Source organism: Scomber japonicus, chromosome 12, assembly GCF_027409825.1.
Source record: "Scomber japonicus isolate fScoJap1 chromosome 12, fScoJap1.pri, whole genome shotgun sequence".
Taxonomy (NCBI): domain Eukaryota; kingdom Metazoa; phylum Chordata; class Actinopteri; order Scombriformes; family Scombridae; genus Scomber; species Scomber japonicus.
The window spans coordinates 25,908,313-25,922,635 of record NC_070589.1 but is presented as its reverse complement, the minus strand read 5'-3'; the positions used below and the strand labels follow the sequence as shown (position 1 = coordinate 25,922,635).

General features: G+C 37.6%; 3 protein-coding genes across 3 annotated transcripts; 1 reads left to right on the top strand and 2 right to left on the bottom strand.

Moving 5' to 3' along the window:
• Nucleotides 1–2,514: 2,514 nt before the first annotated feature.
• Nucleotides 2,515–5,328, bottom strand: dnaaf6 (dynein axonemal assembly factor 6). Its single transcript, XM_053330567.1, has 6 exons — nucleotides 5,230–5,328; nucleotides 4,262–4,328; nucleotides 4,063–4,162; nucleotides 3,488–3,584; nucleotides 2,903–2,988; nucleotides 2,515–2,644 (listed from the first exon to the last, which is right to left on the bottom strand). The coding sequence occupies exons 1-6, from the start codon at nucleotides 5,326–5,328 to the stop codon at nucleotides 2,515–2,517; spliced, it is 579 nt and encodes a 192-aa protein (XP_053186542.1).
• A 1,929-nt stretch (nucleotides 5,329–7,257) lies between these two features.
• Nucleotides 7,258–8,529, top strand: LOC128369515 (MICOS complex subunit MIC26-like). The gene has a single exon (XM_053330566.1). It carries the CDS (start codon nucleotides 7,330–7,332, stop codon nucleotides 7,942–7,944), a length of 615 nt encoding a protein of 204 aa, XP_053186541.1. The 5' UTR covers nucleotides 7,258–7,329; the 3' UTR covers nucleotides 7,945–8,529.
• A 1,313-nt stretch (nucleotides 8,530–9,842) lies between these two features.
• Nucleotides 9,843–14,323, bottom strand: eif3f (eukaryotic translation initiation factor 3, subunit F). The gene is made up of 8 exons (XM_053330563.1): nucleotides 14,168–14,323; nucleotides 12,777–12,847; nucleotides 12,413–12,492; nucleotides 12,184–12,321; nucleotides 11,999–12,090; nucleotides 11,015–11,151; nucleotides 10,696–10,809; nucleotides 9,843–10,014 (listed from the first exon to the last, which is right to left on the bottom strand). The coding sequence occupies exons 1-8, from the start codon at nucleotides 14,277–14,279 to the stop codon at nucleotides 9,937–9,939; spliced, it is 822 nt and encodes a 273-aa protein (XP_053186538.1). The 5' UTR covers nucleotides 14,280–14,323; the 3' UTR covers nucleotides 9,843–9,936.

Sequence of the window (14,323 nt, the reverse complement as noted above, 5' to 3'; positions counted from 1 at the left end):
TCACATTCCTTATGCCAAATCATTTCAGAATTTTTAGATTTTTGTAATGTGGGACACTAGTTAGTTTTAGAGCTTACAACTTTCTGAGATGTGAGTATCCTTTTTTAGGTTAAAAAACTAGTAGCCTGTATGTTCACATGTATAATTTTAAACAATGTAACTTACACAGTACGGATATACTAATTAGCTTTAAAATAACTGAATAGAAAAAGAGATAAATGCACTGCGTTGTCCCACATTAGTCAGTGTCCCATATTACCGTAATCCAACCTACTGTAATATGAAAGTGGCAATGTAGATGTTTTCCAGTGATGGCAGCAGTTAATTAATTACAGTACAGTACATTTACTCAAGTACTGTACCGTTTTGAGGTACTTGTAGCAGGGGCGATTCTAGGATCAGACCTTTAGGAGGGCTCAGCTCCTAATGACACTTTAACATACAAAGCCCTGCAAGTGTTCAAACCTCTCTGCTAATTTACTCATTTACTGGATAACATAAATTACAGCAAGATAACTAATTGAGAGGTCCACTATAGTGCTTAATAATAATGGTTCAGAATACACAATGACAGATTTCTACAGAGAGGACCCTAAAATAGTTAATGAACCCTGAGGGAAAGATTATTATATTAATGACATAACTATCCAAAAAACATTAAACCTGTTAAAATAAAACCTTTTGAACCTGTAGCATAAGTGTTTGTCCCATCCCCAACGGATAGGCTCGCAAAATAATTAAAGTTATCTAAAATGATTTTTGAAAAAAAAAAATACAATAATGATTTATTTATTTTAGGGGTGTTGAGACCAACTTTACACATACTTGCGCCCCACTACATTTCTGAGTCAAATATTGTACTTTCTACTCCATGGCCAGCTCTGTCCTGAGATGCTGCCTCGACCTTGTGGTGACCAAGCTGCCCCATGAGGGACACTCTGACTCCTTCACCCAAAGTGTGCGAAGGAGTGATATCTCAGGTCCTTCCTCCCTGCTCCCAATAAACCTCACACACTCCCTAACCTGGACACTTTCTCATGTACACAACTTTGCAATATCAGTATTTTTGGTACACTATAACTCAGTTCAATTGTGCAATATATATGTTTATATATATTTATTTTTCCACTTTAAAATCTGTGCCATAACAACAAACTAGGGTATATTATCATTCATCACCAATATTACTCTTGTACATTTTGGGTTTTTTTTTACTATATTTTTACTACTATTGTCTTTTTATTGCTTGTGTATTTAATTATTCATTGTTCTTTATTCTTTCTATCCATGCTTTTTGTATTTTTCTTTATTTCTATCCACTTTGCTGCTGCAATAATGTAAATTTCCCCACTGTGGGACTAATATCTTAAGGAATATCTTATCTCTTATCTTATCTTATTACATTTATTTGACAGCTAGAGCTTTAGATCATTTTCAGATGGAAGATTTGACACAATGGAATAATATAACAAGCTTTTAAAATACAATGCATTGTTCAAGATGAAACCAGTGATTTCCAACAGTTTTTTGGCTTTTGACGTCTTACAAAAAGCAGTGTGTAGTCAGGGTCACATTTCAGATCTCCATGAGTTCTTAACAGCTCTACCAAATAGTGATTTTTCCCTCTAAACTTATCACATAGTTTCATTGCTTGCAGCAGTCACACAAATGTTACATATCTTCATTCTTTTTTACATTACATTAGATTTTACAGGCAAGGATACCTTATACTTAAAGGGTAAAATAAGACTTTCTCAGTGACGCCTTCTTTTCCACACTTGTGGTCTGAACATTTGAACCGCTGATGTTCCAGTCACTGGTTTGCTGACCTTTGCTGCTACTGACCCATACAGCAACTAACATGTGTAACTGTGACTTGAAAATCAATTAGACTGTGAGAATAGGATTACTCAGTCCTTTTCCCCTTGAATGTGTACTGTTATAAATCCTATCAGGCTTAGTCAGGAGTGTACATGGCTCCAGACTCCCCAAAGCCCTAGGATCGCTAAGTTGTAACTTTGCTGTGGAATATGCACTACAAATATCAACTGACATGTAAGACAAGTGCTATACAAATAAAGCTTGATTTCCTTTAATAACACATGTCAAAATCTATTTATTATTTGAGCTGATATTGGCTCACATCATGCATATTCCTAAATATTTCTAAATTAGTTTGTGTATATTCAATCTAGCTGTGATATATAGATATTAGCCTAATAAAATTGCGATAAAGCTTCCTTAGATTTACTATACATAACAGTACATTGCTGGTTAACCAGTAATAAAGCAGTCACATTATAAGACAAATATTTATTAGAAAAAACACATTTTAATACTCAGAGAATCAATGGTGATACCTGTAATAACAGCAAGAACTGGATGTGTATTACAGAAACCAAACATATGTTGTATATACAGATAAATCCCTTTGTTTAACCCATAAACAAGGCAGTGTGTATAATCTCTACTGTGCACCAGTGTCAGATCCACTCTGTCTCTTTTTTTCTTTTTTTATTGCATGTTGATAGAGTCCATGGGACGCTTCATTAGCAGAGTCACCTGTAGTTCCTCCCTCTCACTGAAGAATTGGGCCTTTCCCTCCTGGTTGTGGATCGGATGTGGGAGATGGAGACCCAGTTTACTGAAGAGAGGAGATATAAGACAAGGTTAACAGAGAGAGAAAGAGAGAGAGAGCACAAGAGAGACAGCATGTGTGTTTCTAGTAAATGAGAGAGGAGGATGTGAGGAGACATGTGATACAGCAAAGCTCAGATCAAGATGTGAACCTCGGATTAAAAGGTGCTGCCTGCATATGAATGGGAGCTTTTGGTCTCATCTGCTGCAGCACCATTGGGAGGAGATTGAGAGTGAAAGAGAATATTTTCAAAGCATCCCTTACTATTTTGGTGTCCGTAGATCAAGGAACTTTTCTTTTATATCCAGGACCACATCTGTTGCTTTAGTGTCTGGGAGTTTGATTTTTACCTGTGGGGGGAAAAGATGGCATTGTCAATATTGTACACTGTGCACATAGAAAAAATGTGCAAGAATAAGTATTTCCTTTTATTCTAAGAGAAACTTTTTTCTACTTTTTTCCCAGTATTTTAAAGAATAATGTCTGAAAAGTAATGATATTTATTACCTAAATCCTGTCATTGTAAAAAAGTAAGATTTGTGATGTTATTCTTTATTTGAATCTATACAATTTCTTTTCTTTTTTAACTCTGCCTTTTCTGTGCTGCTTTACAGTTTGATTTTATGCTACTCAACAAATGTTCTTATACTGTCCAACAACAGCTTTTACAGTGATAGTCGATCCTGAAATGATTTGTTTCTGGCAAAAATCTCTGAAACCTGTACATACTTGGCCAAATAGGACAGTCTGGTAATCTTTCCTAATTGTGTGTTCTTAATCAAAATCATGTTGTACGTCTAATTTTACAAAGAGTAAAATAAGGCAGTCTTATGGTGGTTGATAAATTACCAGCATGGCTTCACAGCACATGGAGGATGGATCCTTTCTGCTCAGGCCCAAGAACAGATCCTCTGTCCCCACACTCTGCTTCAGGATTATTTCATACCTGTACACAAAAACACACATAACCCACACATATATCATTGTTTATCTCATTAAAATAATTTGACATCACACTGAGAAAGAATCAATAAAAAAACAACATAGAGCACAAACAGCCAGGCAGGAGCGAGTGTCGAATGAGGTTAACGGAGAGAGGAAAATATGACAAATAATGGTGATAAATGTTTCTCTATGTAAGTCTCGCCCCATTATTCCTCTATAATTAGATTTTTGTGAAAAGTGGCACAAGGTGTGACTTTAATCCTCATATGGAACAGTTTGTCCTGGTGGTTTTAGGATACACATACACACTCAAAAGCTGGAGACTGTGGCTTTTTTGTTATCTGAGTAAAAGGTGCCATCCCTATAAGAGAATGGATGAAAAATGTACAAAAGAGGAAGCATCTGATTTCCAATATTTGACCCCCACACACATCAGTGAACACTTTACTTTCTGTTGTTTTGTGGCCCTTTAGTCTTACTCAGGCTGTGGCCGCAGGTCAGCGAGGTCGTCATACTGGGATCCCTCAGCCACCTCCTCTTCAGTCCAGATATCTTTATTCTTCACATTGGCAGCCGACTCTAAATAACAAGCAAAAAACACATAAAACTCCAGTTCATACCTCTCATCAAAAAGTCTGTACTATTCTGACTGATAATTATGTCTGAGAGAGTTTTAACCTTCTTTATCTTTTTTTGGTGGGGCGCCAATCTGTCCAGGACCCAGCCGTGCACTGGCTGTCACATTCTGTCAAGATAGACATTATTTTAAAACAATTTATCTTAAAGAACAGTTTTATACTTTTTCAATTATGTCTTAAAACAACAGTCAGGTCTCCATATGAACACTGAAAGAGGGTTTCCTCACTCCTGTTCATACCGGCTATTAAAAGATCCCCTTTAAAAGTGCTTTCAAAATTAAAGGTGTTTAAGAGTTGATGTGATGCTTATATTCAGCTTCAGCAGTCTGAGCAGTCATATCAAGTGAATATCTGCCACATTTACAGTCTTTATAGCATCAAATTCCCTCTTTGTGTTTCCCTGTTGAGCTGTGGTGGAAGTATAGTAACAAAAAGAGGAACTTTGGCACTAAAAAGACTGTAATGCTGTAAAATATCTACTTGATTTGACTCATTTGGACAGCTTAAGCTTTATATTAGCTTCAGATTAACTTTTAAATACATATTTACAAAGAAGGACTGTGGATTTTTTGAGGAATGACTACAAAAAAAAAACACATCTCAGTGTGCATTTGGACACATGACTATTGTTTTAAGAAAATCAAACCTCCAGCAGCACTTATAGTACAGAAGAACTTTGGATGACTCTGATAAAGGCCACAAAGCCAAAACGTGTTGGTCTGTTAATAAAGTTATTCTATACTACAAGTGTTGCTGAAGCTTTTTTCCTTCTCCATGCACCTTCGAAATAGGTAAAGTAGTGCCAGAAACCTCCAATCTATTGTTTTAAGAAAGACATGAAAGATTGTGAACTTGTCCTTTAATACTTCATTCAAATAAATACTGTTGGTGTCATTATAGGACAATTCAACTCCACAATAAACTATTATGTCATGTTTTCTTGAATGCAAAAAGTAACAAATTTAAGGACATTAATCTGATTATCAAATTCAGTGTAGAGCATCTTACTTTACAGTCCTCCTCCTCCTCTTGCTCCTCCTGCTGGGTGGATAATAAAGCAGACAGAGCCTGCAGGTTCTGGAGAGATGAAATTGCACCGCAGTCCATTTAGAAAAGCACAAATGTACGCCTTTAAATGCCTTTTTACGGTTAATGTGGCCGATTATGTCGCCTAGTTACTAAAGTTATATGGACCGGCGCTGTTGACGCTTTCCGTTTCCATGGAAACCGGGCTGCCATGGGAACCTCGCTGACGTCACAAGTGAATGAAAAAAAAACACTCGAAGAAATGAATGAATAACTTTTAATTGGTTTATTAATTGGCTCCTCCTTTGTATTATAGTGTTTTTATTCAATCTAAAATATGTTTCTTAAATGTTATATTATTGCATGTCTTAATTGAACTCTCTGGCACTTTATTTCCCCATTTTTGGTTTTTGGTACTGGTTTATAGGTTACTGTTTTTAATAAAGTTGAGGGAGTTAATGAATGAAAGATGACTGCTGATTTTTAAAGCAAGGTCTTTTTTTATTGAATAGAAGAGTCACAGCTATGTTATTATTAATAGACGCATAATATAAGCTTAGTACATTATAGGCACATTTTAGCCTATTTACTCTAAACATAATTCGGGGGAAAAAATCTAATTAGAGAACTCATTTAACTCCCAATAGCCTATAATAAAACAAATACAAAGCAAACAATAATGAGCTCATTAAAAGGATTTATTTAAAAAATATATACACATTTAAATTAAAAATGCACAGCCTATAAAGCCTTTAAACGTCAAAGCATGATGCAGAATAGCCCTTTAGGAATATTATACGCACAGTGGTCTATAATACTACTCTAATAAAGCTGGTGGGGGTATATCTAATTCTTACTCCTTTATATGCTATTGGATAATGTAATTTATTTAAAAAATGGTCAAGACAAAGCTGTCAAATAAAGGTAGTGGAGCAGAGACTACCATATTCCTCAGTTAAAAGTGGCCAAGTGGAACAGAAGAGCTGCCTAATTAGCTCTGCTCTCTGCTCACATTATAATACAGTACTTACTGTGTCAGGCCACTGGACATTTTAACATGAGCTGTACCTTGTTCACACTGAACCTTAAATACTCTGCTGCGTACAAATGGAGTGAGCTGCATAAAAAATGATGAGGTTACACTCTATTATTCCACTTGAACATTTTATATGGCTGTACTTATGTGTCCACCTTGTAATTGCTTACCTTAATGTAGCTTAAAACAACATCAGTGAATTATCTGTGTGTGTCTGTCTGTCTATGCTTAAATGTATTATTCGTCTGAAACTACCTGTTTTAAAAAAAAAAGTCCCGTATTTTCTAATTAACAATAATTGTCCATAATTTAGGCCATTAATAGGCAAGGCAACTTTATTTGTAAGGCACATTTCATACACAAAGGCAATTAAAAGTGGTTTACAGAGCGATTAAACAACAAAGTGTACAAGTTAAATAAAATGAGATTAAAAAAAAGGCCAAATAACACAACAGATGCTCCTACTTAGCAATATACACGTTTGGGAAGGTTACTTTAGAAATGTAATAGGTTACAGAATATAAAATAAAGATATTTAATGGAAAAAAGTGAAGTTTGGCATGGGCTTAATTGGTACTGTGACAGATTTAAGCGCATGTCATGATTTATTTAAAAAATATATTGATAACTATTGAAAATATTGATATCAAAGACAGCAATATATGTATTCAGTAAGCACTAGGCCTATTCAAAAATGAGGGGAAACCCCCCCTGAGCAAAATCTTAAGGTCTGACTTCAGCTGTAACCCCTTTTGTAATCATGACTTATTTTGTAATTACATTAATGTATAGTTGCTCCGTAACACTGTCAATACAAAACAGAAAAGTTTTTAATTTAGTAAATAACTATACATTTTTAGTTACTATGTATTAACTTTTAATTAACAAACCCTTGTTAATTAAAAACAAACATTTGATACAGCTTGTCATTTTAATTAGTGCTTTCAATTAACAACATTTGCCCCATTTCAGATGAAAGGCGGAGTAATTACCGCTTCGAGCAGTAGAAATGTCCCTCGTCGGACACCGTCCCCCGTAGTAGACGCATGGCCCCTGGGATCATACTGAAGGTGACAGGTGGGAAAATGCCGGCAGCTCTGAGTTTGTTATCGGTCACCGTGCTCGCTGACACCGGTGTCGGAGAGAAAGAAGAGTCTGCTCCGTTAAACCGAGACGAGCTGTCCTTGTACGCCGCACCTCCTGCTCTCAAAGTCCGGTACGCGGAGCATGAAGCCGGTCAGTTGGAGCAAAGTGTCGCCACCATCCGGAGGGCAGTGGAGCCGTACACGACTTGGTGTCAGAGCGCCTATGCCAAAATTAAACCCAAGGTTCAAGGGGTCGTGCAACTTGGGAATGACTCCTATGAGTATTTGAAGGATCCACCCAAGGACTTCTACCCCCGGGCAGGAGTCATCGCCTTCACCGGTGTGTTGGGGCTGGTTCTGGCCAGAGGCTCCAGGATTAAGAAGCTCATCTACCCTACGGGGCTGTTGACCGTCAGCACCTCCCTCTACTACCCCGAGCAGGCTGCAGCGATCGCAAAGTCAACCGGGGACTCCGTCTACGACTCGGCGGTGCGCAGCTTCGCCAGCGTGGAGAAGATGGTGAAGACCGGGGGCAAAACTGAGGCAAAGTCCACCGACTCAGAGACGAAACCTTGATGATATCTGCACCAGCTCAACAAGAACAAATCAGCTTTTTTTTCTTTATTTTTCTTCCGTCCAAATACTGTAGATCAGGGGGGTCAAACTTGCGGCCCGCGGGCCAGAACCAGCCCGCCGATGAGTCCAATCAGGCCCACTTTCCTTCCATCTTTCCTTTCTTCCTTCTATCTTTCCTTACTGTCTTCTCTTCCTTCCACCTTTCCTTACTGTCTTCTCTTCCTTCCACCTTTCATTACTGTCTTCTCTTCCTTCCACCTTTCCTTACTGTCTTCTTCTTTCCATCTTGTTAATGGGCCCACATCAGATCATATTGGGCTGTATTATATATAAGTGGCCGTTGAATGATGAGTTTGACCCTCCTGCTGTAGATTGATTGACACATGAAACCTTCACAGCCTGCCTGATCTGTGTGACTTTCTCATGCCCACTCTTTGCACTAAAAAAAAAGCTTCTAATATTGTAAACTCAGGCCGGGCATGGCCTGTCACAAAAAAAGCTGCAACTTGAATAATTTACCTCTGCTTCTGATTTGAATGTATATTTATGTAGAGAATTAATAAAAGATTATAACATTGTCTTACATTTAAAGCGTTGAGACATTTGTTTTTGGAGTGTTATAGCCTTAATCCTGTGTCTTTAGTACTGTTACGATCATTTAAAAGATGAATGTAAATCAACTGCAGCTAAATGTGATGAAACTGAGTCTAGTGACAGTATTCTGATGAGTATTTTAAGTCATTTGTCAAGCAATAATGTGACAGTTCTGACTTCTTAAAGGGAGAATTTCTTATTTTCTTGTCTCGCATTATTGTAAACTTGCAGTTTATAGACAAGCTATTTTAAGAATGCACCTTGGCCTCTAGGAATAATTACCCTTTCCCCCCTTCTTTATGCTTTGAACACCAGTCAGTTAATAAATAATCAACTACTGACTATTCTGATAATAGTTTTAAGGCATTTTTAAGCTTCTTAAATAGAGAATTTGCCACTCTTCTCTTCTTACATTATAGTAAATGTATAGTCTTTGACTTTGGCACAGTTACATAATACAAGCTATTTAAAGAAGTCACCTTGGCCTCTAGGAAACTGTTACAGACACTTTTCCCCTTGTTTCTTATGTTTAATACACCAGTTCATCAGTTCATTGAGAAAATAATAAACTACTGACACCTCCAATTATTTGATGTAATTTTTAAAGCAAAAATATCAAAATATTTGATGTTTCTGGCTTCTTAAAAGGAAGAATTTGTTACATTATAATAAACTTAAACAGTTTATGCAAAACAAGCAGTTTCAAGAATTCACCTTGGCCTCTAAGAAATTGTTACTGACACGCTTTCCCTTCTTCATTACATTTTGTACACCAGTTATTCAATTAATTGAGAAAATAATAAACTACTGACACTACTCTGAAATTTGAAGTCATTTTTCAAGCACAAATATGCTCAAAATATTTGATGCTCTTGTATTAAATCATAGTAAACTTAAACGTTTTGGCTTTTACGCTGTTTATACAAAATAAAATATTTAAAGAATCACCTTGGCCTCTAGGAACCACTTTCCCCCTTTTTATGTTTTGAACACCAGTTAAACAGTTAATTGAGAAAATAAGCATATTAATTGAAAATATTTGCTAGTTACAGCTCTAAAAATCTACATTTCCATACTTACTGAATATTTAGAGGCATTTTTTATAATGCACACTAGCTTCTAGACTAGTTTAGGCTTCAAAATTTAAACATAAATATATGGTTAATGGGAACTGTCTAATGTCTGGCTCAGCATTAATTTAAAAAAAAAAGTCTCTTATATTATATTAGCAATACAACCCTTCCTGTAAAGTTCTCTGATTACCAATAACAATGCCTGAAGCCCGAGGGGGAATGAACACTGTATGACTGTTTAACATCTTTATTAATCTCAGCCAAAAAAAAAAAAAAGTATACAAAAAAAAAATTTAAATATGAACCACTTTAAAGAAATTCCTCCTCAGAGCAGGACCAGCTTCTCATTCAGAGCGATCTGTGCTTGGGTGAGGTTAGACAGGTAGGTCACCATCAACAGGTCCTGTAACAGTCAAAAACAGACAATTCACATTATTAGAAAAAGTGAAGAACTACAGCTAGTGCATCTTCTCTGGTGCTCTTGTGTATGCTGGATGTGTGCTTAGTTAAAGAGCACCAAAAATAGGAGGCAAAGTCTAATTTGGTTCCTACTATAATCAATGTGAGAGTGAAAATGTCCTAAAAACAAGGCAGAGTGCAGCAAGTTAAATGAAGGATGTAAAGGATGCAGTGAGGGCAGTGATGAGATAAATTATAGTTGTTTATATGAGAAGTTAATGCAGCATTTCACATTAATTACATAGTGTGGCGGCCTGCCATCATGGTCTAATTTGTGCTGCTAATTTGTAGTTTAGCTATTTGAAAAAACACAAGCCAAACATGAAACAATGTAGGAAAAGATATTTACTGAAAAATGTCAAAATCTAACCATATTTTATATGTTACTAAGTAATGAACTAGTTGAACTTGGATAATCACTCCTGCTTTCTTTTTTTCAGAGCTGAAATATGAGCATTAGTCCTTTTTTATTTGGAACATTTATAACCTCTTAATTTTGCTCTCAATGCCCCATAATGATGCATTTGACTTCAAAATGTAAAAAGGTGTCTTTTTTTTCCCTCAAACGTCAGTGGGAAACATTGTACTGTCTTGGCACTTTTCTAGCAGGTGAGGAGGGACTTACGTTGATGTTGGAGTTGAGCATGTTCTCGAAGTCCTCGGCTGAGATGGTGGGCACCTTGTTGACCAGATCCATCAGGAAACGGCCCACGCTGTTATCGGCTGCCACCTTGCCAGACTGAGACAGATCGAACAGCGTTACATTTACGGCCTGTTATTGACTCACTTGACAAACGACCTCTAGAGACACTCGTGATTGATGTGGTTGAAAGCGGGGATACAAACAGCAGGACGCAGTGTCTTATCAATCACTATATATAGGAACAGTTTTTCTGCTTTTATACTGACTTGCACGCCATCACTCCAACCGATCTAAAACTCACCAGCACATCGTCGATGTATGCCAGCACGGTGGTCAGCATGTCCTGTACTCTGGCTGCAGAACCAGCCACCTGGGAGAGGTCAGAGGTCAGGCCCTTGGTGCGACTGGGATTTGCACGTGTCCTCTGGAGAAGATCCACTGAAACACAAAGATGGAGTGTTAAGAAAGCAATGCTAAAAGTGAGAATGAAGAACAGAGTGAGAAAGAAATATAATGGTCTCAAAAATGTACAATTTAAAGATCAGTCACTTTTAGGGCTGAGTATTTAAAAAAGGTACAGACTGAAATCATCCAATACCAAGTAACATTGAAATGTTTCTCGTCAAACAGTACCTGCAATCAATCTTTTTGGCACCTAGAGCTACAAAATATGACTATTTGTATGGACTTGCTTTGATTTAATGCGACACCCACTGCCACAGCAGCTACAACCCGTCTGTGGAGGTGAAGTCTAGGTGAATTTGAGTTAGCGTGCTTAGCAGTTCAGCAGCCAAGATGCCACCTAAACGCTCTAAAGTGTGGCTACACTACACGCCTGTTACACCGGATAAAAGCAAGTGCACAAAATGTGGAAAACTTATATTTGGAACAGTAGTAATATGATTACACTTGCTTAAAGATGGAAAAAACTTAGCGGTGCACGCCAAGCAACATTACTTCAGGTAAGATTAATGGTTAGCAGACTCACTTACTCATCTTTTGTGCCTCATATCTTCGATTTTATTGAAAAGAAAACTGCTTTGGGCATGCTCTAGTGAGTTAGGGTTTACACACATACATGAATGAAAAGTGTGTGTGATGTATGCTGCGACCAACATGCTTATTTGGGCATTTTGTATTTAATAATTTGAAGATTTTCAAAATGCAGTGGTTCTATTTACATGATGGATATCCAATGAAGTACTAAATTGTTATCGGTATCATAATCCTTTAAATGATAATCAACCCTAAAGCAAGCAGAGTCATGAATTGTTTGTATTCTTACCGCCTATCCTCTCAGTGTCATAGTAGATGTACTTGACGGACAGTGGGGTGAACATGACACCGACTGTCTTTCCTGGCACGCCCATCTGTGCACTGTGTGGGAGAGACACACAAACATATTTAGACACACACACGAGTCTGCAGCTGGTCAAACAAACAAAGAGAGTTAACAGCAGGTGAACCGACCTGACGTAGGCGCGGATGTTCATCTTGCCGCTCTGCAGAGCTGAGTCCACAGTCAGGTGAATGGGGTTGGTGGCCTCGCGGCTGTAGTACTCATGAATGAGCACAGAGTGTTCTGTGATGTCAAAGCCGGTGGCGTACCTGTCAGGAAAAATGTCCCTTTGTTGAGTGTTTCTCCCAAAAAATAAAAAAATCACCTTTCAAATGTTAAATATGATCATGTCTGACGTACCAGCCGATGATGACCTCAGTGGGTGACACCCTCTTGTGGAGCTCGTACATGTTCTTGGCGAACTCCATGTCCACAGCGACCTGTTGTCAAAGAGGACAGATTTGACACATGACCACAACTTTACACAACATACCTGCTTTTACAGCATGAGGCAGCCATCTGGGTCTATCACTTCTTCACTTTTACAGCCATCAAAAAATCCCATAGGAATATATTTTAGATGTAAGGAAGAGCTGTAGGTATTATGCAGATGTAGAGCAGATGTTACAAGTCTCACAGGGTACTTTCACCCCAATGGAAATGTTGTATGAACCAATATCAACACATCTTTTAAAACATGAATGAATTAAGTTTAATAACGCACCTCATCTTCGGACTCATTGTGGGGGACAGAGAAGCAGTTGGTCACCTCAATAGAGTGCTTGTCAATTGTACCTGAGGAAGAACATTACATTATTTTATTTTTGGCAAGAAACCTTCACACTGTTATCTAACGGTAGCAAACAACACCAGAGAGGCTTAAAAAAAACCCACAAGTGTTTCGGTGTAATTAGTGACTGTGTTAACTTGTGACTTCCAGCTGAATGTGTCTGGTGATGACAGCTTGTTGAACACACAAACAGAATACAGTATACATGTGTCAGGTCCTTTTTAACTTCATTATATAAATTAAATGGTGTTGCCAACTAGAAGCATTCACATTTCTTAACGTACCATTCAGATATCAGTCTTTTTAAAAAGCTTGTTTCAGAGGAAACTCTGAATCTTGTTTCTGTATCCACACTGATGGGTCACAAGTTAAACAGATAATGGGCTGGTAAAACAAGGTGGTTACCAGTCGTGTGATGGTTTGTACATAATATGAAGCCACAAACTGAACATATTGTGTGTACGGGCAATTATCCTACTGACAAAATACAGATTATACTGTGCGACCTATCTATGTAATTCACTTCAAAGTCTGTGCAATAACAATATCAAACTCAAGTATGTTACATCCAAAAGCATTATTGCTTTCATAATGTTATTTTTTTTTCTTTTTCCTACAACTATTGTCTGTGAAATTGCTTGTGTGCTTATGTATTGTTCACTAGTCTCTATTGATGCTCTTCTATTATCTTCTCTAATAATGTACATGTCCTCACTATGGGACTGATTGTTTACTGTATGTAGTTGATACTTTTTCCCCACTGCAGTACTGTGTCAATATGAATTACTCCCAAAAGGGGGATCAATAAAGGTACATCGTATCATCTTACATCTTATTTAATATTGATCTCTGCACCATTCACTTCTTTGTACTAATCGCATCCTGTTCACAGAAACTGTTTGAGTTGTATGTAGTGTATATTTCTAAAAATATGTATCTAAATTAGTGTCAGTACATTGAAAGCCATTAAACCAGACTGTAGTTCTTTGTATATATAAACAAATTGATGATTGTGTGTTTTAAACAGCTGCCATCAGGCACCGGTTAGCACGATCGCTATCTGAACCGACACACCGGTGAGCTACAATGATGCCATCCCAAACCTTAATCCTTAAATATGAGACTTTGAATCTCTCTAAACAAAAACCAGAGGACGTTAAATGACTCGATAGTGTTTCATCGTTTTCATCTGCGCAGTTATTTCCATCTGAGCCGAGGCAGCACGCGTTAGCAGACATGCTAACAGCAGCTAGCCACCACTCACTCGCTTTATTAGGCGGAAATAAATCAAACCGTTGAGAAATATGACTTTAATTTGAGCTCACCCAGCAGAGTACCGATCACACGGCTCGCTCCCTCATTTCTCCGCTCGTAAGAGTCGCAGATAGAGGCAAGAACGACGGGGTGAATTTTCACCACTGGCCCGTACACCGACATGTTGGAAAAGGAGGACTGACGAGCGGCTCCGGTGAAACTGATAT

Excerpts from the sequence above, each read along its gene's own strand:
- LOC128369515 (XM_053330566.1), top strand. The coding sequence starts at position 7,330 with ATGGCCCCTGGGATCATACTGAAGGTGACAGGTGGGAAAATGCCGGCA.
- dnaaf6 (XM_053330567.1), bottom strand. The coding sequence starts at position 5,328 with ATGGACTGCGGTGCAATTTCATCTCTCCAGAACCTGCAGGCTCTGTCT. Across the intron at positions 4,329-5,229 it reads AGGAGGAGGAGGACTGTAAA|AATGTGACAGCCAGTGCACG; the intron begins GTAAGATGCTCT and ends CTATCTTGACAG. Across the intron at positions 3,585-4,062 it reads GACCTGCGGCCACAGCCTGA|GTATGAAATAATCCTGAAGC; the intron begins GTAAGACTAAAG and ends TTTTGTGTACAG.
- eif3f (XM_053330563.1), bottom strand. The coding sequence starts at position 14,279 with ATGTCGGTGTACGGGCCAGTGGTGAAAATTCACCCCGTCGTTCTTGCC. Across the intron at positions 12,848-14,167 it reads TGTGATCGGTACTCTGCTGG|GTACAATTGACAAGCACTCT; the intron begins GTGAGCTCAAAT and ends GTTCTTCCTCAG. Across the intron at positions 12,091-12,183 it reads AACATCCGCGCCTACGTCAG|TGCACAGATGGGCGTGCCAG; the intron begins GTCGGTTCACCT and ends TCTCCCACACAG.